The sequence below is a fragment of the Cherax quadricarinatus genome, chromosome 33 (genome assembly GCF_038502225.1).
Source record: "Cherax quadricarinatus isolate ZL_2023a chromosome 33, ASM3850222v1, whole genome shotgun sequence".
Classification (NCBI taxonomy): Eukaryota; Metazoa; Arthropoda; class Malacostraca; order Decapoda; family Parastacidae; genus Cherax; species Cherax quadricarinatus.
This window is the reverse complement of record NC_091324.1, coordinates 6,269,626-6,293,881: the sequence shown is the minus strand read 5'-3', so window position 1 is coordinate 6,293,881 and position 24,256 is coordinate 6,269,626. Positions and strand designations below refer to the sequence as shown.

General features: G+C 42.2%; 1 protein-coding gene across 2 annotated transcripts in view; it reads left to right on the top strand.

The window, feature by feature from the left end:
* Window positions 1-24,256, top strand: part of Ptp99A (Protein tyrosine phosphatase 99A) — a 727,568-nt gene that overhangs the window by 204,339 nt on the left and 498,973 nt on the right. For both annotated transcript variants that reach the window (XM_070090786.1, XM_070090785.1), the window contains exon 3: window positions 18,400-18,514. In XM_070090786.1, coding sequence (XP_069946887.1) covers window positions 18,400-18,514 — 115 coding nt within the window. The remainder of the gene's footprint in view (window positions 1-18,399; window positions 18,515-24,256) is intronic.

Here is a 24,256-nt window from a genome sequence, read left to right as displayed (position 1 = left end):
AGTACAGGTGGGCCTCACTTATACAGCAGGTTAGGCTCTACGCTACTGTTGTCAAGGGAAAATCGCCGTAAAGTGAAACATTACCCATTTTTTTCAAATGTACATAAAAGCCTGAGCAATAGAGCTAGGCCTAAAAAAAATGCTGATACAGTACACACATTGCTTTTCTTAAAATATTTTGGTCCTTAGTTTATAGCGAGTGGTAAATATATTTACTGTAGGAAGTCTGAATAAATGAAGAATAGGGATAATTGAAAACCGCTGTATTAGCGAAACGTTGGAAAACAAAGCGCTGTAAAGCAGAGACTGACTCTAATTTTAAGCAAGTCTAAGTTTGGCTACTACGACACCAGAAAGTTGCTCCATAAAGCTGCTTATCTACGTTCATGTTAATATAGTAAGTTTTAAATCTACTCGGTCTTCTGCATTTCCATACCATAAACAAATTATTTTACTTGTTAATATACTAACAAAATTACTGTACTTTATTACCACAGCATAATAGTGCAACTAGAGATAATGTATTCCAAAGTAACTATATATAAACAATGTTATATAGAAGTTAATGCCAAAGATGACCACCAATGTTATAATTGTTAACTGTGAAACATTAAGCAAATATCATGGAGATGATTCCTAGTGATGAAGTAGAAAATAAAACATCATTAAACCAGAAATGTGATGATCGTCCCACGAAAATCACTAAAAGAAAAAGAGAAGAAAAGAAGGAGACTGAGGCCAGCACTAGTACAAAAGTGAGAAAAAGGCGAAGAGAAGTTGATGAAGAGAATAAGTATCACCTGAAAATAATGAATAAAAGAAAGAGAGAAGAGGAGGAGGGTGAAGGTTCCAGTAAAAAACTGAGTAAGAGGCGAAGTGAAGACGAAGGAAAATGTAATGATCACCTGAGAAAAGAGAATGAAAGAAAAAGTAGTGTTGATAACAGTGATGAAAGGAACAAAAGACAAACAGATAATATCATAGAATATTACGATAATATCAGCGAGAAGCCTCAGATACGGCTAAAATAATTGAGGGAATTTTGTTAGCTGTCTAACATAAAAATATTCCCTCGTGAAATAATTAGCAAGTGGTTGAGAAAAGATTATTTACTAGGAAGTGGAGTACAAGGGACATGTTGGCTAGTTGTTGAGAAATAGTAATATTTAGTAGTGAAGCAGGTGTACTGCGGCGACGGGTACGAACAGTTTTTTGAAGAAGTATTTTTTCTCTGGAAAGTTCAAGGCTTACCGGGTGTTCAAAAATTAGTGGGTGTTAACTTGGGCTCTAAGATGGGTTTCATAGTTAGTGTGTTTGCAGGTATGACACTACAAAAATACTCACTGAGAAAATCACTGACTACCTCATCGGTTATTAAAATTATAGCCAGCCTGGCCACAACTCTCCAAGGTATACATTCACGAGGTGTTGTTCATCATGATGTTTATCAGCTTAATGTATGCATTCGAGAATCACCTGGAGGTTTACAGACCACACTCATAGATTTTGGTTATGCCTCCAAAATCAAGGAAACTGAAGTTGTTACTTCGTCGAACATCGTAACGTATGGACCCAGCAGCATCGGGGATGTCGAAGCCTTAGCTTCCTTGTGTCGAATTCTCTTTGAAGAAAACAGTTTGACGCTCCCAATGGAAATTAAGGTATGGCTTCAAAATGTAAGGTCGTTAAACCTTGCAGAAATAATGGACCTTGGCGAGCTTGTAAAGATTTTGGAAAAATTACAAGGGAACATAACATAAGAAAGGAGGAACACTGCAGCAGGCCTGTTGGCTCATACTAGGCAGGTCCTTTACAATTCATCCCACTAACAAAACATTTGACCAACCCAATTTTCAATGCTACCCAAGAAATAAGCTCTGATTTGCAAGTCCCACTCAAATCCAACCCCTCCCACTCATGTACTTATCCAACCTAAATTTGAAACTACCCAAAGTTCCAGCCTCAATAACCCAACTAGGTAGACCGTTCCACTCATCAACTACCCTATTTCCAAACCAATACTTTCCTGTGTCCTTTCTAAATCCAAACTTATCTAATTTAAATCCATTACTGCGGGTTCTCTCTTGGAGAGATATACTCAAGACCTTATTAATATCCCCTTTATTAATACCTATCTTCCACTTATACACTTTGATCAGGTCTCTCCTCATTCTTCGTCTAACAAGTGAATGTAACTTAAGAGTCTTCAATCTTTCTTCATAAGGAAGATTTTTAATGCTATGTATTAATTTAGTCATCCTACGCTGAATGTTTTCTAACGAATTTATGTCCATTCTGTAATATGGAGACCAGAATTGAGCTGCATAATCTAGGTGAGGCCTTACTAATGATGTATAAAGCTGCAGTATGACCTCTGGACTTCTGTTGCTTACACTTCTTGATATAAATCCCAATAATCTATTTGCCTTATTACGTACGCTTAGGCATTGCTGTCTTGGTTTAAGGTTGCTGCTCACCATAACCCCCAAGTCCTTTTCGCAATCTGTATGGCTAAGTTCTACATCATTTAACTTATAAGTGCTAGGGTTATGGACACTCCCGAGCTTCAGAACCTTGCATTTATCTACATTAAACTGCATCTACCACTTTTCTGACCAAGAATATAGTTTGTTTAAATCCTCCTGAAGTTCCCTAACGTCTATGTTTGAATCAATTATCCTACCTATCTTTGTGTCATCGGCGAATTTGCTCATGTCACTAGTAATTCCCTCATCAAGGTCATTGATATACATTATAAACAACAACGGGCCCAAGACTGATCCCTGTGGAACCCCACTTGTTACAGATCCCCACTCGGATTTAAACCCATTTATGGACACACACTGCTTCCTGTCTGTGAGCCATGACTCGATCCATGAGAGCACTTTTCCCCCAATGCCATGAGCTGCCACTTTCACAGTCTTTGGTGCGGAACTCTATCAAAAGCCTTACTAAAATCTAAGTAAATAATATCAAACTCTTTATCGTGGTCAACAGCCTCAAAAGCTTTACTGAAGAAAGTTAATAAATTAGTTAGACAAGACCGGCCTCTTGTGAATCCATGCTGAGTATCATTAATCAAGCTATGCTTATCGAGATGGCTTTTTATAATCTGAGCTATAATTGACTCTAGTAATTTGCCTACAATTGAGGTCAGGCTTATTGGGCGGTAATTTGACGGTAACGACTTGTCCCCTGTTTTAAAAATAGGAATTACGTTAGCCATCTTCCACATATCAAACTCTACACCTGTTTGAAGAGATAAATTAAAAATATTAGTTAATGGTTCACAGAGTTCCATTTTGCATTCCTTAAGAACCCTTGAAAAAACCTCATCAGGACCCGGCGACTTATTTTGCTTCAGTCTATCTGCTTCCAACCATTTCACTAGTGTGTACGAATGGTATACAATACCGACAAGATGAGATTAAGACACATGTGCAACATCTGGGTATCTTTATTGTAGACGTTTCGCCATCCAGTGGCTTTATCAATACAAATTCTAGGACATAACTTGAAGACAGTAGAACTATGTACAGAAGATGAGGTAATCAGTCCCTCAACCTAGGAGTAGGTGCGAAGAGCACCATAGTCGTGGAGATTCTGCACGACTATGGTGCTCTTCGCACCTACTCCTAGGTTGAGGGACTGATTACCTCATCTTCTGTACATAGTTCTACTGTCTTCAAGTTATGTCCTAGAATTTGTATTGATAAAGCCACTGGATGACGAAACGTCTACAATAAAGATACCCAGATGTTGCACATGTGTCTTAATCTCATCATTTCACTAGTGACTGTGATGTTACATAATTTATCTTCTTCTAGCCCACTATAAAAATTAATTACTGGAATATTGTTGGTGTCTTCCTGTGTAAAAACTGAGAGAAAATATTTAAAATCGAGCACATTTCATTCTCTTTGTCAGTAAGATGACCATAGTTGTTTTTAAGGGGACCTATCTTATCTCTAACTTTTGTTCAATTGACCTGGAAAAAACTTTTTGGGTTAGTTTTAGAATCCTTAGCAACTTTAATTTCATAGTCCCTTTTAGGTTTTCTTATCCCCTTTTTAATATCCCTCTTAATGTCAATATACTGATTCATAAGATGACCCTCACCTCATTTGATACGCCTATAAATTCCTTTATGCCCTGGTAGATATTTGAGCCTATTATTCATCCATTTTGGGTCATTTCTATTTGATCTAATTTCTTTATATTGGATAAACGTTCTTTGAGCAGCATGTATAGTGTTCAGAAAACTGTCATATTGATAGCTCTCTTCGTTACCCCAGTCAACAGATGATAAGTGTTCTCTAAGCCCATCGTAATCTGCTAAGTGAAAATCTGGGACTGTTAATGAGTTATCGTTACTATCGTACTTCCATTCAATGCTAAATGTAATTGATTTGTGGTCGCTAGCACCCAGTTCCTCAGAAATTTCTAAATTATTAACAAGGGATTCATTGTTTGCCAGAACTAAGTCAAGCAGGTTATTTCCCCTTGTAGGTTCTGTCACAAACTGCTTCAAAAAACAATCCTGAACTGCTTCTAAGAAGTCGTATGATTCTAAATTCCCAGTCAAGAAATTCCAATCAATATGACTAAAGTTAAAGTCTCCTAGAATTACTACATTATCGTGCCTTGTGGCCTTAACAATTTCCTCCCATAGTAGTCTCCCTTGGTCCCTATCTAAGTTTGGGGGACGGTATATCACTCCTAAAATCAGTTTTTCATGCCCCTCTGAAAATTCTATCCAAACAGACTGTATGTGTTACTTCAGACTTAATACCCGTTTTTATGCAACAGTTCAAGCGATCTCGGACATACAATGCCACCCCAGCCCCCTTAAGAACATAAAGTAGGAACACTGCAGAAGGCCTACTGGCCCATGCGAACCAGGTCCTTATCAAAACGACCACTACCTAAAGATACCCAAGAATTAACTCCCGTACCCAATGACACCATTCAAACCCAGTCTCAGTAGTAGTAACCAGTTACCAGTAACCAGTACCAGTAGTTGACTCACTACCAACCGTCTCTGCCTGAGTCACTGTCTGAACATATATTGTGCTGACCTAGCAGTATTCAAAGACCCCCTCACATATGGGTACTGTGGGCGGCCAGTCAGTTTACGAGAGTGAGCAAGAGAGATAGGTACGGCTGTAAGGGCACTCTCCACATTATCTGTAATTATACGTACTACCAGCCTACGTGAGTATTACTTTACCCAATCCACGTGTTCGAACTCCCACATGATAAATGGTGACAGCGGTGTGGAGCGTGGATTTAGCTTTTACGGGTAATTCAAGACGTTAGAAGACTGTGAGTAGCCGGCAGGGTCAAAGGTGAACCGTCTCACCCACCAGCTACTCCCCTCACAACCTCCAACCTGCAAGCCTGTTGCAGTAACCAGTTACCAGTAACCAGTACCAGTAGTTGACTCACTACCAACCGTCTCTGCCTGAGTCACTGTCTGAACTCATATTGTGCTGACCTAGCAGTATTCAAAGACCCCCTCACATATGGGTACTGTGGGCGGCCAGTCAGTTTACGAGAGTGAGCAAGAGAGATAGGGTACGGCTGTAAGGGCGCTCTCCACATTATCTGTAATTATACGTACTACCAGCCTACGTGAGTATTACTTTACCCAGTCCACGTGTTCGAACTCCCACATGATACCAGCCCCTCCCACTCATATATTTGTCCAGTCTCTTCTTAAAGCTGCCCAAGGTCCTAGCCTCTGTCACCCCACTGGGAAGACTGTTCCACGCATCTACAACTCTTGTGTACGAAATGGTATATAATACCGACAAGATGAGAGTAAGACACATGTGCAACATCTGGGTATCTTTATTGTAGACGTTTCGCCATCCAGTGGCTTTATCAATACAAATTCTAGGACATAACTTGAAGACAGTAGAACTATGTACAGAAGATGAGGTAATCAGTCCCTCAACCTAGGAGTAGGTGCGAACAGCACCATAGTCGTGAAGATTCCGAAGCAGAAGAAAGAATCCTGGCGCTTATATAGTAACGTCAGGTGTAGCAGACAAGGGCATATTCACTGGTAGGCGGGATTCCCCAGTGGAAGTAGGTCCTTCCCAAAGAGATGTGTTAGTTGTAGTAGTAGTTGTCGTAGTCGTGAAGGTTATGTACATGTCCTCAGAATTAAGATTCCATGATGTTGCAGTGTCTGACAAGTTGTGTACGAAATGGTATATAATACCGACAAGATGAGAGTAAGACACATGTGCAACATCTGGGTATCTTTATTGTAGACGTTTCGCCATCCAGTGGCTTTATCAATACAAATTCTAGGACATAACTTGAAGACAGTAGAACTATGTACAGAACATGAGGTAATCAGTCCCTCAACCTAGGAGTAGGTGCGAACAGCACCATAGTCGTGGAGATTCTGAAGCAGAAGAAAGAATCCTGGCGCTTATATAGTAACGTCAGGTGTAGCAGACGAGGGCATATTCACTGGTAGGGGGGATTCCCCAGTGGAAGTAGGTCCTTCCCAAAGAGATGGGTTAGTTGTAGTAGTAGTTGTCGTAGTCATGAAGGTTATGTACATGTCCTCAGAATTAAGATTCCATGATGTTGCAGTGTCTGACAAGTTGTGTACGAAATGGTATATAATACCGACAAGATGAGAGTAAGACACATGTGCAACATCTGGGTATCTTTATTGTAGACGTTTCGCCATCCAGTGGCTTTATCAATACAAATTCTAGGACATAACTTGAAGACAGTAGAACTATGTACAGAAGATGAGGTAATCAGTCCCTCAACCTAGGAGTAGGTGCGAACAGCACCATAGTCGTGGAGATTCTGAAGCAGAAGAAAGAATCCTGGCGCTTATATAGTAACGTCAGGTGTAGCAGACGAGGGCATATTCACTGGTAGGCGGGATTCCCCAGTGGAAGTAGGTCCTTCCCAAAGAGATGGGTTAGTTGTAGTAGTAGTTGTCGTAGTCGTGAAGGTTATGTACATGTCCTCAGAATTAAGATTCCATGATGTTGCAGTGTCTGACAAGTTGTGTACGAAATGGTATATAATACCGACAAGATGAGAGTAAGACACATGTGCAACATCTGGGTATCTTTATTGTAGACGTTTCGCCATCCAGTGGCTTTATCAATACAAATTCTAGGACATAACTTGAAGACAGTAGAACTATGTACAGAAGATGAGGTAATCAGTCCCTCAACCTAGGAGTAGGTGCGAACAGCACCATAGTCGTGGAGATTCTGAAGCAGAAAGAATCCTGGCGCTTATATAGTAACGTCAGGTGTAGCAGACGAGGGCATATTCACTGGTAGGCGGGATTCCCCAGTGGAAGTAGGTCCTTCCCAAAGAGATGGGTTAGTTGTAGTAGTAGTTGTCGTAGTCGTGAAGGTTATGTACATGTCCTCAGAATTAAGATTCCATGATGTTGCAGTGTCTGACAAGTTGTGTACGAAATGGTATATAATACCGACAAGATGAGAGTAAGACACATGTGCAACATATGGGTATCTTTATTGTAGACGTTTCGCCATCCAGTGGCTTTATCAATACAAATTCTAGGACATAACTTGAAGACAGTAGAACTATGTACAGAAGATGAGGTAATCAGTCCCTCAACCTAGGAGTAGGTGCGAACAGCACCATAGTCGTGGAGATTCTGAAGCAGAAGAATCCTGGTGCTTATATAGTAACGTCAGGTGTAGCAGACGAGGGCATATTCACTGGTAGGTGGGATTCCCCAGTGGAAGTAGGTCCTTCCCAAAGAGATGGGTTAGTTGTAGTAGTAGTTGTCGTAGTCGTGAAGGTTATGTACATGTCCTCAGAATTAAGATTCCATGATGTTGCAGTGTCTGACAAGTTGTGTGCGAAATGGTATATAATACCGACAAGATGAGAGTAAGACACATGTATTATATACCATTTCGTACACAACTTGTCAGACACTGCAACATCATGGAATCTTAATTCTGAGGACATGTACATAACCTTCACGACTACGACAACTACTACTACAACTAACCCATCTCTTTGGGAAGGACCTACTTCCACTAGGGAATCCCGCCTACCAGTGAATATGCCCTCGTCTGCTACACCTGACGTTACTATATAAGCGCCAGGATTCTTTCTTCTGCTTCAGAATCTCCACGACTATGGTGCTGTTCGCACCTACTCCTAGGTTGAGGGACTGATTACCTCATCTTCTGTACATAGTTCTACTGTCTTCAAGTTATGTCCTAGAATTTGTATTGATAAAGCCACTGGATGGCGAAACGTCTACAATAAAGATACCCAGATGTTGCACATGTGTCTTACTCTCATCTTGTCGGTATTATATACCATTTCGTACACAACTTGTCAGACACTGCAACATCATGGAATCTTAATTCTGAGGACATGTACATAACCTTCACGACTACGACAACTACTACTACAACTAACCCATCTCTTTGGGAAGGACCTACTTCCACTGGGGAATCCCGCCTACCAGTGAATATGCCCTCGTCTGCTACACCTGACGTTACTATATAAGCGCCAGAATTCTTTCTTCTGCTTCAGAATCTCCATGACTATGGTGCTGTTCGCACCTACTCCTAGGTTGAGGGACTGATTACCTCATGTTCTGTACATAGTTCTACTGTCTTCAAGTTATGTCCTAGAATTTGTATTGATAAAGCCACTGGATGGCGAAACGTCTACAATAAAGATACCCAGATGTTGCACATGTGTCTTACTCTCATCTACAACTCTGTTAGAAAACCAGTACTTACCTATGTCCTTTCTAAATCTAAATTTATCCAACTTAAATCCATTATTTCTGGTTCTTACCTGGTTCGACACCCTCAGTACTTTATTAATATCTCCCTTGTTTATGCCCGTCATCCACTTATACACTTCAATGATATCTCCCCTCATTCTACGCCTCTCCAGAGAGTGGAGATTTAAGGCTTTAAGTCTATCTTCATACGGGAGGTTCCTTACACAGTAAATCATTTTAGTCATTCTTCTCTGTATGTTCTCTAATGAGTATATCCATCCTGTAGTAAGGGGACCAAAACTGAGCAGCATAATCTAAATGAGGCCTCACTAGTGATGTATAGAGCTGTAAAATAACTTTTGGACTTCTGTTACTAATACTTCTTGAGGTAAACCCAAGTAGTCTTTTGGCCTTGTTGCGCACACTAAGGCACTGCTGTTTTGGCTTTAGATTTATGCTCACCATGACTCCCAAGTCCTTTTCACATTCTGTATGATCAAGCTCTACTTCACCTAGATTATAGCTTCGATGGTTATTTTCATTACCAAGGGCAAGTACCTTACACTTATTCACTTCTATCTACTTGGAACAATTTAAAACCCTGAATGTGACATTCCGCAGGGATGTCCCGACTTTTTTAATTAAACCACGTCTCAGTTAAGGCAAATACATCAATGTTACCTGCACTAGCAACTAATCTCAACTCGTCCATCTTATTCCTAGCACTACGGCTATTAGCATAATAAACATTGAAAGACTCTCCTTTCTCTTTACCCTTCCTGCTCATTTCTGTTTTTCTACTAAACCTATTACTGTCCTTATCACCCAGTGTCACTGGCTTTTCAATATCTACGTCGTTCTGCTTATTACTAGTTCCCCTAGAACTCATAATATTACTACACTGGGACTTCACTGTTTTCCTGCCAAAACCCATACCACTATTCCTAGTTTAAAGTCCTAACAGCTCCCTCCACTGCAGTTGCCAGTGCTCCCACCCCAGACCTAGATAAGTGAACCCCATCCCTGGCATACATGTCATTTCTAAATAACAAAAAAGGCACAAGAAGAGGTCCCAGTTGTCAATGAATGTTACCACATTTTCCTTACAGTATTTGTCCAGCCAGCAATTGACACCAATTGCCCTGGACAACCATTCATTTCCAACTCCTCCTCCTTGGCAAAATACCACATATGTCCTATACCTGCTAATCAGGTCTTCACTCCTACGTCTGCCAACATCGTTGCCTCCAGCACTGAGACAGATAATAGGATTGCTCCCATTACCTCTCATGATGTCATCCAGACGGCTAACAATATCCTCCATCCCAGCCCCAGGAAAGCAAACCCTCTGTCTCCTACTCCTGTCCTTCAAGCAGAACGCCCTATCCATATACCTAACTTGGCTATCCCCAACAACAACAACAATATTCTTAACTTCATTGGTGTCGTTCGTCGAGACGTTCCCAGTAGTCGACTCACATTCGTCGAGTAGCACTGAGAATGTATTAGATGTTTCCACAACAGTTTCCACGGCAGTCTCTTTCTTCATCGTTTCTACCTTTCCATTCGTCTTCATGATCATCAACTTCGTTCCCTGCTGTCCAGCCACTGACCAGTTTCCCTTCTTGACCTGAGGACTCAAAACAGGAGGACTACTACGAATCTTCTTGTTTCCTCGGTCGGTCGCCGAATCTCCATCTTCGCCATCCTCAATTCTTCCTTAAGCTGTTGGTAAAGTTGCTCGATGGAGGGCATCTTGCTTCAATTCGTAGAGAGCGCACAAACAGGTCTTCACAGAGCTAAGTACACGTCACCACTGAGCTAAGTACACGTCACTACCAGTCCTTGACAGTGGATTGGACCTGACTCGACAGCCTGACATCAAGAACTCTCAAAACCTAAGAGAAGCGGTATGTTAGCACTCCCCAGAGAAAGACTGTAAAAGAAAGAGAAGAGAGTGAGGAGGATACTAGGGCGGAAAATAGCAAAAGAAGAAGAGAAGATAATGAAACGGATTAGAAAAAAGAAAATGAAACTTAAACAGCAGATGAGAATCGTGTGATCCTTATGTAAAAACTTAAGTGCTTCTGTTTAAGTTAACATGTACAAATATTTAGTAGACAAATAATCGAGGAATGGCTGCGAAGTGACTAGACACGAGAGTTGGGTAGTGGAACGTAAGGAAAGTGTTGGTACGTGGTCCACGACCAATAATAATTAGTAGTGAAGGCAAATTATACATCCTTGGTTGAAGAATTTTACAATGGAGTAATTTTGCTTCAAAAGTTACAAGGTATTCCCTGTGTGCAGTAGTTGGTATAAATTTGGATCTAGGTGATGGTTACCTGATAATACATATGCAGGTGTAACTCTCTGGTAAATTGCAGAGAACCACTAGCTTAAGATTTTATCATTTATCTAGATCATTGCCAGCCTGGCCACAACTCTTCAGGGTATCCACTCAAGAAACTTTGCCCACTGTGATATCCAGAGTGATAATATCTGCATTCTGTAAACACCTGAAGGTTTGAAGGCCACCCTTATAGATTTTGGTCTTTCATCACCCATTAAAAAGTCAACATTTAGCAATCCACTGGCGGATGCAGAGAATCATCCACATGAAAAAATGGTGGATGCCTAAAAGTTAGCCAATATGATATTTGACATCCAGGTATGTTACGGTTTCCACCTTCCCAGGTATGTAAATCACTGGTTGTGTAGTGTACTGGGAATGAGCACTGAGACAGTGGGCATTAACGAACTTGTGAGCATTATGGAAAAAGTACAAGGTAATATGCCTCTCCCTTCGCCACCATTCCACGACGGTGAGATGAACGTGACTCACACATCCAGCAGAACGAGTGCTGCCAGTTAGAGAGAAAGAGAAAGTAAAGGTGAACAGAATGACGATATCCACTGATGAGTGAGAACAACCTAAATCTAACATGATGATTATCACTATTATTATTATTATTATTATTATTATTATTATTGTTGTTGTTGTTGTTATTATTTATTTCTACTTGTGGGAGAAGCTTTTTCTTGTTTTTCCTTCTTTTTGATAATGTTCAGTGCAATATATATATAGAGTTCACTATTATCCGAGGATTCGGTATCACGACAGGTATTGGAACTTGTCTCCTCGGATATAGGTCCGTGTTGTGTGTGTGTGTGTGTGTGTGTGCGCGCGCTTGGGTGCGTAATTCTGTAAATGTATGTTGTTGCAGGGGTCAAGTCCTAGTTCCTCCCCCTGCCTCTCAGCTTTTCGCCTCCCAGATTCACTAATTCCTAGTCTTTTGGGCTATATCGTACCTTCTTTCTAAATTACATAGGAAATCTGCCTCCACCACGGTTTCATCGAGGTCATTCCACTTCCTGACCCTTGAGATTGAAGAAATACTTCCTGACATCCCTGTGGCTCATATGTGTCTTAACTTCCAGTTTTGTCCCCGATTTCCTGTTCCCCGCCTTTCAAACATCCTATTCCTTTCTTCCTTCTTAATTCCTTTGAGTATTTTGTATTATGTCTTTCCTGGTTCTGATATCCTTGTGTCGCAAGATTGTTCCGTTAGTCTCTCATCGTAGCTCATACCTCCTTAACTGTGGATCAAGCCTTTTTGCATACCTGTGCATTTTCTCCAGGCAAACACCAGACGAGCCTAGCCCATGGCCGGGCTCCGGGACTAGAAAAACTCTCGGAACTCATCAAAGGTATATCTTAACATGCTTTTCCAGGTGTGGATTATATGCTGGTGCTGTATACTTCAAGATGGGCCTATGTTGAATAAAGGGCCTGGAATGACTCTTCGTTAAGATTTCTGAAGGCTACTCTTAGATTTACCAGGCATATATTGGTTGCAGAGGTTGTTCGGTTGATGTGGGCCTCTGGCGATATACCATGCACTGTGTTCAACCTTTGTCTTTGAGAGAGGTCCTCAGCCTCTGCCCCCTGAGTCTATACTCTGTGTATAATCTTGCCTCTTCCCCAATCTCCATAGCCTGTCAACTGCTGGATTGAATTCAAGCAACCAGTTACCTGACCAGTTTTCCAGATCCTCCCGATCCATTTATACTCTTGTTTTAATGTTTCTTTTCTCATTAGGTTTACATTCTCAGCAATCAGGAATATATCTGACTCAATCCCACCTCTTGTTCCTGCATCCCATCTCTGAAACATTCTGGCCCTGTTCATCTTGTCAATTTCTCTCGATATTTTGTAGGTCATTATCCCGTGTGTGTGTGTTTGTGTATGTGTGTGTACTCACCTAGTTGTGGTTGCAGGGGTCGAGCCACAGCTCCTGGTCCCGCCTCTTCACTGATCGCTACTAGATCACTCTTCCTGCTCAAGATACAAAGATACCATGAGCTTTATAATTAATCTTCTTAAAGCTATGTATGGATCCTGCCTCCATTACATCACTTCCCAAACTATTCCACTTCCTAGCAACTCTTGTGACTGAATAAATACTTCCTAACACCCCTGCGAGTCATCTGAGTCTTCACCTTCCCACTGTGACCCTTTGTTGCTGTGTCCCTTCTCTGGAACATCCTGTCTCTACCCACCTTGTCGATTCCTATCAGTATATAATATGTCGTTATCATATCCCCCTATTTCTCCTGTCCTCTAGTGTCGTCAGGTAGATTTCCCTTAACCTCTCCTCGTAGGACATGCCCCTTAGCTCCACGACTATTCTTGATGCAAACCTTTGCACTTTCTCTAATTTCCTTACGTGCTTGGCTAGCTATGGGTTCCAAACTGGTGCTGCATACTCCAATATAGGCCTAACGTACACAGTCCTGTACAGAGACCTGAACGATTCCATATTGAGATGTCGGAGTGCTGTTCTTATGTTTGCTCGGCGCCCGTTCGCTACAGCAGTTACCTGGTTGATGTGCGCCTCAGATGTGCCTGGTGTTATACTCACCACAAGATCCTTTTCCTTGAGTGATGTTTGTAGTCTCTGGCACCCTAGACTGTACTCTGTCTGTGGTCTTCTTTGTCCTTCCCCAATCTTCATGACTTTGCACTTGGTGGGATTGAACTCCAGGAGCAAGTTTCTGGACTAAGCCTGCAGCCTGTCCATATCCCATTGTAGTTCTTTCTGGTCCTCGTCCGATTGAATTCTTCTCATCAACTTCACATCATCTGCAAACAGGGACACTTCGTAGTCTATTCCTTCCGTCTTGTCGTTCACATATATCAGAAACAGCACCGGTCCAAGGACTGACCCCTGGGGAACTCCGCTCGTCACAGGTGCCCACTCTGACACCTCGTCACGTACCATGACTAGCTCTTGTCTTCCCGACAGGTATTCTCTGATCCATCGCAGTGTTATCCCTGCCTGGTCCTCCAGCTTTTGGAGTAATCTCGTGTGTGTGTGTGTGTGTGTGTGTGTGTGTGTGTGTGTGTGTGTGTTAGTTACCATTTTGTCCTAGGCACATGTCGATTAGACACTAGGCTTGTTTTATGTATGTGTATGTGTATGTGTGTATGTGTGTGTGTACTCACCTAATTGTGGTTGCAGGGATCGAGACTCAGCTCCTGACCCCGCCTCTTCACTGATCGCTACTGGGTCCTCTCTCTGCTTCCTGAGCTTTGTCATACCTCTTCTTAAAACTGTGTGTGTGTGTGTGTGTGTGTGTACTCACCTAGTTGTACTCACCTAGTTGAGGTTGCGGGGGTCGAGTCCGAGCTCCTGGCCCGCCTCTTCACTGATCGCTACTAGGTCACTCTCCATGAGCCGTGAGCTTTATCATACCTCTGCTTAAAGCTATGTATGTGTGTGTGTGTGTGTGTGTGTTAGTTACCATTTTGTCCTAGGCACATGTCGATTAGACACTAGGCCTGTTTTATGTATGTGTATGTGTGTATGTTACCATTTTGTCCTAGGCACATGTCGATTAGACACTAGGCCTGTTTTATGTATGTATGTGTGTGTGTGTGTGTGTGTGTGTGTGTGTGTGTGTACTCACCTAGTTGTACTCACCTAGTTGAGGTTGCAGGGGTAGAGTCCGAGCTCCTGGCCCCGCCTCTTCACTGATCGCTACTAGGTCACTCTCCCTGAACCCTGAGCTTTATCATACCTCTGCTTAAAGCTATGTATGGATCCTGCCTCCACTACATCGCTTCCCAAACTATTCCACTTCCTGACTACTCTGTGGCTGAAGAAATACTTCCTAACATCCCTGTGATTCATCTGTGTCTTCAACTTCCAACTGTGTCCCCTTGTTACTGTGTCCAATCTCTGGAACATTCTGTCTTTGTCCACCTTGTCAATTCCTCTCAGTATTTTGTATGTCGTTATCATGTCCCCCCTATCTCTCCTGTCCTCCAGTGTCATCAGGTTGATTTCCCTTAACCTCTCCTCGTAAGACACCTCTTAGCTCTGGGACTAGTCTTGTTGCAAACCTTTGCACTATCTCTAGTTTCTTTACGTGCTTGACTAAACGTGGGTTTCAAACTGGTGCCGCATATTCCAGTATGAGCCTAACGTACACAGTGTACAGGGTCCTGAACGATTCCTTATTAAGATGGCGGAATGCTGCTATTAGGTTTGCTAGGCGCCCATATGTTAGTTACCATTTTGTCCTAGGCACATGTCGATTAGACACTAGGCCTGTTTGTGTGTGTGTGTGTGTGCGTGTGTGTATGTGTGTGTGGGTGTTAGGGTGTGGTTTTCTGTCTTGCACTCTGGCAACCCAATTTTGGGTTACAACAGAATGTAACACTTATGTATTATTGTGTGATCCTATGTGGTGTGTGTGTGTGTTAGTTACCATTTTGTCCTCGGCACATGTCGATTAGACACTAGGCCTGTTTGTGTGTGTGTGTGTGTGTGTGTGTGTGTGTGTGTGTGTGTGTGTGAAACCGGAAAACTGCAATAAACAGTTGCAACCTGTCCATGGATTGCAGAGGATCGAAACGCTGGCAAGAATTTACAAGCTCGCTGCTCGATCGACCCTGCTAATGGTAACTCCAATAAGAAGGGGTCAGTCCCGCCACATACTGTACTGGGAAATGCTACCATTATATATATATATATATATATATATATATATATATATATATATATATATATATATATATATATATATATATATAATGCTAGGGTGTTCGGGAGAGGGGTGGGATTAAATTATGAGGAATCAAATTCAAAATGGGAATTGACACAGTTACTTTTTGCTGATGATACTGTGCTTATGGGAGATTCTAAAGAAAAATTGCAAAGGTTAGTGGATGAGTTTGAGAATGTGTGTAAAGGTAGAAAGTTGAAAGTGAACATAGAAAAGAGTAAGGTGATGAGGGTATCAAATGATTTAGATAAAGAAAAATTGGATATCAAATTGGGGAGGAGGAGTATGGAAGAAGTGAATGTTTTCAGATACTTGGCAGTTGACGTGTCGGCGGATGGATTTATGAAGGATGAGGTTAATCATAGAATTGATGAGGGAAAAAAGGTGAGTGGTGCGTTGAGGTATATGTGGAGTCAAAAAACGTTATCTATGGAGGCAAAGAAGGGAATGTATGAAAGTATAGTAGTACCATCACTCTTATATGGATGTGAAGCTTGGGTGGTAAATGCAGCAGCGTGGAGACGGTTGGAGGCAGTGGAGATGTCCTGTCTAAGGGCAATGTGTGGTGTAAATATTAGTGTGTGTGTGTGTGTGTGTGTGTGTGTGTGTGTCGTGGTAATGTGTGTGGTGGTGGTATCGTGTGAGAGGTGGTAGTATGTACATGAGAGGTGGTGGTGGTAGTGTGTGAGTGATGTGTGAGTGGTGGTGGTAGTGTGTGAGTGGCGGTAGTGTGAGTGGTGGTGGTGTGGCGGTAATGTGCGAGTGGTGGTGGTAGTGTGCGAGTGGTTAGGTGGTGGTGGTGGTAGTGTGTGTGTGTGTGTGTGTGTGTGTGTGTGTGAGTGTGTGTGTGTGTGTGTGTGTGTGTGTGTGTGTGTGTGTCGTGGTAATGTGTGTGGTGGTGGTATCGGTGTGAGAGGTGGTAGTATGTACATGAGAGGTGGTGGTGGTAGCGTGTGTGTGTGGTGATGGTAGTAGTGCGAGTGGTGATGGTGGTAATGTGAGTGATGGCGGTGGTGGTGGTAGTAGTGTGAGTGGTGGTGGTAGTAGTGTGAGTGGTGGTGGTAGTGTGTATGAGTGGTAGTGTGTGGTGGTGGTGGTGGTAGTGTGTGGTGGTGGTGGTGGTAGTGTGGTGTGTGTTTGTGTGTGGTGTGTGTGTGTGTGTGTGGTGTGTGTGTGTGTATGTGGTGTGTGTGTGTGTATGTGGTGTGTGTGTGTGTATGTGATATGTGTGTGTTTGTGGTGTGTGTTAATTCCTGCCTAATAAATATAGCAAAAACAAATCTTCATTTTACTTAGAAATATATTTTTTAAATATATTTTTATCCAAACCAATACCGCAATCAGATCAACACCAACACACAAACCTCACGAAGCCAGGTATGTATGTCAAGATGAAACGTGCACGGGAGACTTAAATACACTCATTCTAAATACACATTCTCGTAACTTCAGCCCTCCCCAGTTTAGACTAAGGGCATATATCTAACCAGTTGAAGTCTTTCTGGGCTGAATCCCGATTTTTTTTTTAAATGTACTACCGTAAATTCTGATCCAAATGAATGATTCTGTTTTCTAATGTATTCTGGAAATCATAGAACTGTTGGATCATGAAAGGTGAATATCTTCTTTCTCTCACTCGGTTAGACGAAATTAGAATTCAATAATAGTAAAATGAAGTACGAAACTGCGTGCATTCTCATTGTAATAATAAAGTTGAAATTATTTACAAACAGCTTATGAAATTTTTATAACTATTTTAAATTAAAGGTAACGCGGAAAAAAGAAACAAGATAGCATAAAGCGCGGGTTTTCAGAGTTGTTTTAGTTACCCTTCAAGAAGCTCGACGGAGGAAGACTACTCCATTTTCTCTGGAGTGCCATTTGGCTGGTACATTTTCTATAATCGTGTATCAGCCTTGGGAAGGACAACTCTCACATTTGTCATCTGCGGTATCTGCCATAATCGTTGCGGTGCATGGTTTGTTATCCTAGCATGAAATAGCACAGATAGTATTGCACTAGTGCAGTAATAGAATTAGATTGTATATAGTGCATGTGTAGTGTAAAGGGTAGAAACCAGTTTGCTGTGTGATGTGATGTACTAGACGTTAGATAACCAGCCTGTAGGTGGCTCCTGAGGTACCTGAATTCATCCATAAGTTTTACTCACTGTGATTTATTAGTGACGGTCACGCTTATAAACCAAATTTGTGATGAAGAGTATTCCTCCCTTTGCTCTCTCTAAACTTGTTTGGTTTACAGTTGAAAACAACGCTCTAAATTCAATATTTACAAAAATTTAAGCATAAATTTTATTGTTATTGTGCCATTTATCCAACAAACGCCTACCTTTAATGCAGTTGAATCTGCGTGTTTTCGTACTGGGGATAAAACTTTACTTGTATATTTTGAGGCCGGCATACAATTATTGGAGTTGGAGCCACTATACAGTCACTGATAAACATCACACAGCTTGAAACTTTACGAGGGGAGGTGAAAGGAAGCTGCCTCGGGCTGTACCATTGCCTCCACTAACATGTTTCTGGGGGTTTCAGAGTCACGTTGTACAGGGCCTCCGCACCTACACCCAGTACTTGGTGGCACTACAAGTGTTTAATCCTGAAGGAGACGGACCGACTACCACTGTCGCTGTTATGACCGACGAAGGTGGTGAGTATATTAACTCAGTTCTTACAAGCATGTCACTGTCTCTTTATGTTTTAAGCTAATGTTTAGGGAAATCGACAATTCACTGTTTTACAGTAGGATAAGTTACTGTTCACGAATCTTAAACAGTGCATTGTATTGTTTGATGAAAAATTAGACACATGTGCTACATCTGGGTATCTTTATTTGTAGACGTCGTGCCAACCAGTGGCTTTGTCATTGCAGTAAAGCCGCTGGTTGGCGAAACGTCTACAAATAAATATATCCAGATGTTGCATGTGTCTGATTCTTCATCTTGTCGGTATTGTATACTATTCGTGTACTTTTATGTACTACATTGCATTATTTGTTCGATGTTTCCCAGTTTTCTGTTTGCGCTTTTTACATTCTTAAACCTCTTAAACCTGGTATGATGTTATTATTGGTTAATTTTTGTTAATAGACGACAATCGAATAAACACTACCCAAACATTACTTAAAGAATGTAAATCGAGAATTTTGCTGAAAACAGTATTTGAAAAATCGACAGTTAAGAATCTGGGACATACTGGAAATATTTAGTAGGCTTTTCTCTATACAGGAAATATATGATAGGCCTCTGTGTAAACATGAAATTTCTAGCTGCCCTATCTCTATACATTAAATATATGGTAATGGAGTAATGTAGCACCGTTGGGTTTGACCAGTAACTGGATGGGTGACTGTGGACAAGCCAAGAGCTTAGTTTCTGACGGTGTACGTGTAACAATATGCAATAGCAACCCAGTATAACCGTCTCTAATCACCATCACAGTATTAGAGCTTTGCAGTATTAGAGCATCACTGTGCAAGAGCATCACCATCTCTCTACCAGCGCATGAGAGCTTCACTATAGTATTAGAGCATCACAGTATGAGCTTCACAGTTTTAGAGCGTCACCACAATTGTAGATCACGGTATTATAGTTTCACCATAAAAAAAATAAAAAAAACACAATACCGTGACTAGAACAAAAATGTACAGAGAACCTTCACGACACACACAACTACGGTTAAACACCTCAATTACTGGGAACGCTTGAAGTTCCTCAACCCGCACTCCCGAGAACGCAGGCGGGAGAGATATATGGTTATATAGGTAGCGCAGATGAAAGGTCACACACACATGAGCTTCTAAGTCTCTGCGATAAACACACCTTAAGCCAGCAGATAGTGAAGCCAACAAGACTAGAAAACACACTTGACCTTATCTTCACAAATAATAAGGACCTGATAAGAGACATAAGAATATCAAAAACAACTAATTCCGATCACAACCAAAACGAACTCCAGACGTACATGCATAGGGGTCCTGATCGGCAGAATGCATGTACCTGTGAAGGTGTCTTCACAAAATACAACTTCAACAACTAGAACATCAACTGGGACCAGGTAAACCATGTCTTAAATGAAACATGTTGGGAAGATATCTTAAATGACATGGATCCAAACCAGTGCCTTGAAAGGATCAACTTCCTGGCAGCTGAAGCATGTTCTAGGCATATTCCCCTAAGAAAGAAGAAGATCAGGAGTAAACTGGAGAAAGACACTTCCTCTACAGAAGACGAAGAGTCACTGAGCTCCTCAGGAATGCTAGAATATCTGATACACGAAAGGAGGCGCTGACCAGGGAAGTGGAAACTATCGAACTTAAGTTAAATGACTCTTACAGGAACCAGGAGAGACAGGAGGAGCTTAAAGCTATTAGTGAAATTGAAAGAAATTCGAAATATTTCTTTTCATATGCCAAAAACAAGGCAAATACCACATCTAGTATAGGGCCCTTACTCAGACAGGATGGGACTTACACAGATGACAACAAGGACATGAGTGAAATACTGAAATTCGAGTACGACTCTGTTTAGTGAGCCACTAATCTGTCTGAGGATCGACGACACAAATGATTTCTTCATGAATGAGCCTCAAAACTCCATAAATGTATGCCAGATTTCTGACATTACCCTAACTCCGATAGACTTTGAAAAAGCCATTTACAACATGCCCATGCACTCAGCCCCGGGCCCAGACTCGTGGAATTCTGTATTCATTAAGAACTGCAAGAAACCCCTCTCGCGTGCCATAAGTACACTATGGAGGAGGAGCTTGGACATGGGTGAAATTCCACAGTCACTTAAAACAACGGATATAACCCCACTCCATAAAGGTGGCAGCAAAGCATTAGCTAAGAAGTATAGACCAATAGCTCTGACGTCCCACATCATAAAAATCTTTGAAAGAGTGCTAAGAAGATGGATTGCAAATCACTTGGATTCCCAAAATCTGCACAATCCAGGGCAACATGGGTTCAGGGCAGGTCGTTCCTGCCTCTCACAACTACTGGATCACTATGATATGCACTGTAAGAAAATCAGAATGCGGATGTAATATACACAGACTTTGCAAAAGCGTTTGACAGATGCGATCATGGCGTAATAGCGCACAAAATACGTGCTAAAGGAATAACTGGGAAAGTGGGGAGATGGATCTTCAACTTCCTAACAAATCGAACACAAAGAGTAGTGGTCAACAGAGTTAAATCGGAGGCTGTCCTAGTGAAGAGCTCTGTTTCACAAGGCACAGTATTCGCCCCCATCTTATTCCTCATCCTCATATCAGACATAGACAGAGATATACACCACAGCACCGTATCACCCTTTGCGGATGATACTAGGATCTGCATGAGGCTGTCATCTGCTGAGGACGCGGTTAACCTCCAAGAAGATATAAACAAAGTTTTCCAGTGGACAACGGTAAACAATATGATGTTCAATGAGGACAAATTCCAACTACTCCGTTATGGAAAGCTGATAATAACTAGAACAGAGTATACTACAAACTCTGGCCATACAATAGAGCGGAAAAATAATATAAGGGACCTGGGAGTAGTAATGTCTGAGGATCTCACTTTCAAGGATCACAACAGTGTCACGATCACAAGTGCAAAGAAAATGATAGGATGGATAATGAGAACGTTCAAAACGAGAGATGCCAACCCAATGATGATCCTTTTCAAATCACTTGTTCTCTCTAGGCTGGAATACTGCTGTACATTAACATCTCCATTCAAAGCAGGTGAAATTGGGGATCTAGAAAGTGTACAGAGATCCTTTACTGCACGTATGTTCTGTCAAGCACCTTAACTACTGGCAACGCTTGGAAGCACTTGTACTCGTTGGAACGCAGGAGAGAGAGAGAGATATATATCATAATCTACACTTGGAAAATCCTGGAAGGAATGGTCCCGAATCTGCACACAGAAATTACTCCCTACGAAAGTAAAAGACTGGGCAGGCGATGCAAAATACCCCCAATTAAAAGTAGGAGCGCCATTGGTACACTAAGAGAAAACACCATAAGTGTCCGGGGCCCAAGACTGTTCAACAGCCTCCCATCAAGCATTAGGGGAATTACCAATAAACCCCTGGCTGCCTTCAAGAGAGAGCTGGACAGATACCTAAAGTCAATGCCGGATCAGCCGGGCTGTGGCTCGTACGTTGGACTGCGTGCGGCCATCAGTAACAGCCTGGTTGATCAGGCCCTGATCCACCATGAGGCCTGGTCGTGGACCGGGCCGCGGGGGTGTTGACCCCCCGAAACCCTCTCCAGGTATACACAAATAACCCGCACATAGGAGAGAGGAGGAGGAGGAGCTTACGACGACGTTTCAGTCTGACTTGGACCATTTACAGCTTCACCACAGTATTAGAGCTTCACAATATTAGAGCTACACAATAATATTAAAGCATCACCACAATATTAGAGCTTCACGTTATTAGAGCTTTACCACAATATTGGAGCTTCACAGTATTAGAGCTCCAACATAGTGTAAAGCTTCACCACAGTATTAATGCATGAAGTTAACTTATCCAACATCCATGGAGCGGATGTGGTATGACCCCATGGCGAGTGAGTCGTAAAACTCCAGACCAGTGCGTAAACACTAGGTTCAAACCCCATCCGTGCCCTGGGTTGTCTAGTCTTATTACGATTTCGTGAATCATGAAGGTAACTTATTCATATATACTGTGCAAGTTCTTCAGTTAGTTTAGGATTTTCAGGTAGAACACACTGCACAGGGTGAACACAACACACTGCACAAGGTGAACACACTGCACAGGGTGAACACAACACACTGCACAAGGTGAACACACTGCACAAGGTGAACACACTGCACAGGGTGAACACACTGCACAGGGTGAACACAACACACTGAACAGGGCGAACACAGAACACACTGCACAGGGTGAACACAACACACTGCACAGGGCGAACACAGAACACACTGCACAGGGTGAACATAACACACTGCACAGGGCGAACACAGAACACACTGCACAGGGTGAACACAGAACACACTGCACAGGGTGAACACAACACACTGCACAAGGTGAACACACTGCACAGGGTGAACACAACACACTGCACAAGGTGAACACACTGCACAGGGTGAACACAACACACTGCACAGGGCGAACACAGAACACTGCACAGGGTGAACACAACACACTGCACAAGGTGAACACACTGCACAGGGTGAACACAACACACTGCACAAGGTGAACACACTGCACAGGGTGAACACAACACACTGCACAGGGTGAACACAACACACTGCACAGGGTGAACACAACACACTGCACAAGGTGAACACACTGCACAGGGTGAACACAACACACTGCACAGGGTGAACACACTGCACAGGGTGAACACAACACACTGCACAAGGTGAACACACTGCACAGGGTGAACACAACACACTGCACAGGGTGAACACAACACACTGCACAGGGTGAACACACTGCACAGGGTGAACACAACACACTGCACAGAGTGAACACAGAACAGACTGCCTAAGTTGAACACCAAATCCCTTGGCAGTGAACCTGGAGTAAGTGTACCTTGTGTTCACAGTTCACTGACACTGAACCCGTCTCCTCCACGTCTCGTAGACGAAGTCTTCCACATTCAAGGCTAACATGTAATTCACATTCTCTTGCGACTGGCTTTCGATCATCAAGATTCGTTCGCTGTACTCGTGAAAGAAAAAAAAGATAGTTCTTTGATTTAACCCCAGAGGATTATTAATAATTCAGGATAACTCTTGAATGGTACTCTCGTTTATTTCCGTTGGGGCTGTTCAGTCCTGCCAAGGATGCTAACCACCGGTTAACCTCCAAGAAGATATAAACAAAGTTTTCCAGTGGGCAACGGTAAACAATATGATGTTCAATGAGGACAAATTCCAACTACTCCGTTATGGAAAACTGGAGGAGATAATAACTAGAACAGAGTATACTACTGACTCCGGCCATACAATAGAGCGGAAAAATAATGTAAGGGACCTGGGAGTAGTAATGTCTGAGGATCTCACTTTCAAGGATCACAACAGTGCCACGATCGCACGTGCAAAGAAAATGATAGGATGGATAATGAGAACTTTCAAAACGAGAGATGCCAAGCCCGTGATGATCTTTTTCAAATCACTTGTTCTCTCTAGGCTGGAATACTGCTGTACATTAACATCTCCATTCAAAGCAGGTGAAATCGCAGATCTAGAGAGTGTACAGAGATCCTTTACTGCACGTATAAGTTCTGTCAAGCACCTTAACTACTGGGAACGCTTGGAAGCACTTGACTTGTACTCGTTGGAACGCAGGAGGGAGAGATATATCATAATCTACACTTGGAAAATCTTGGAAGGAATGGTCCCAAATCTGCACACAGAAAT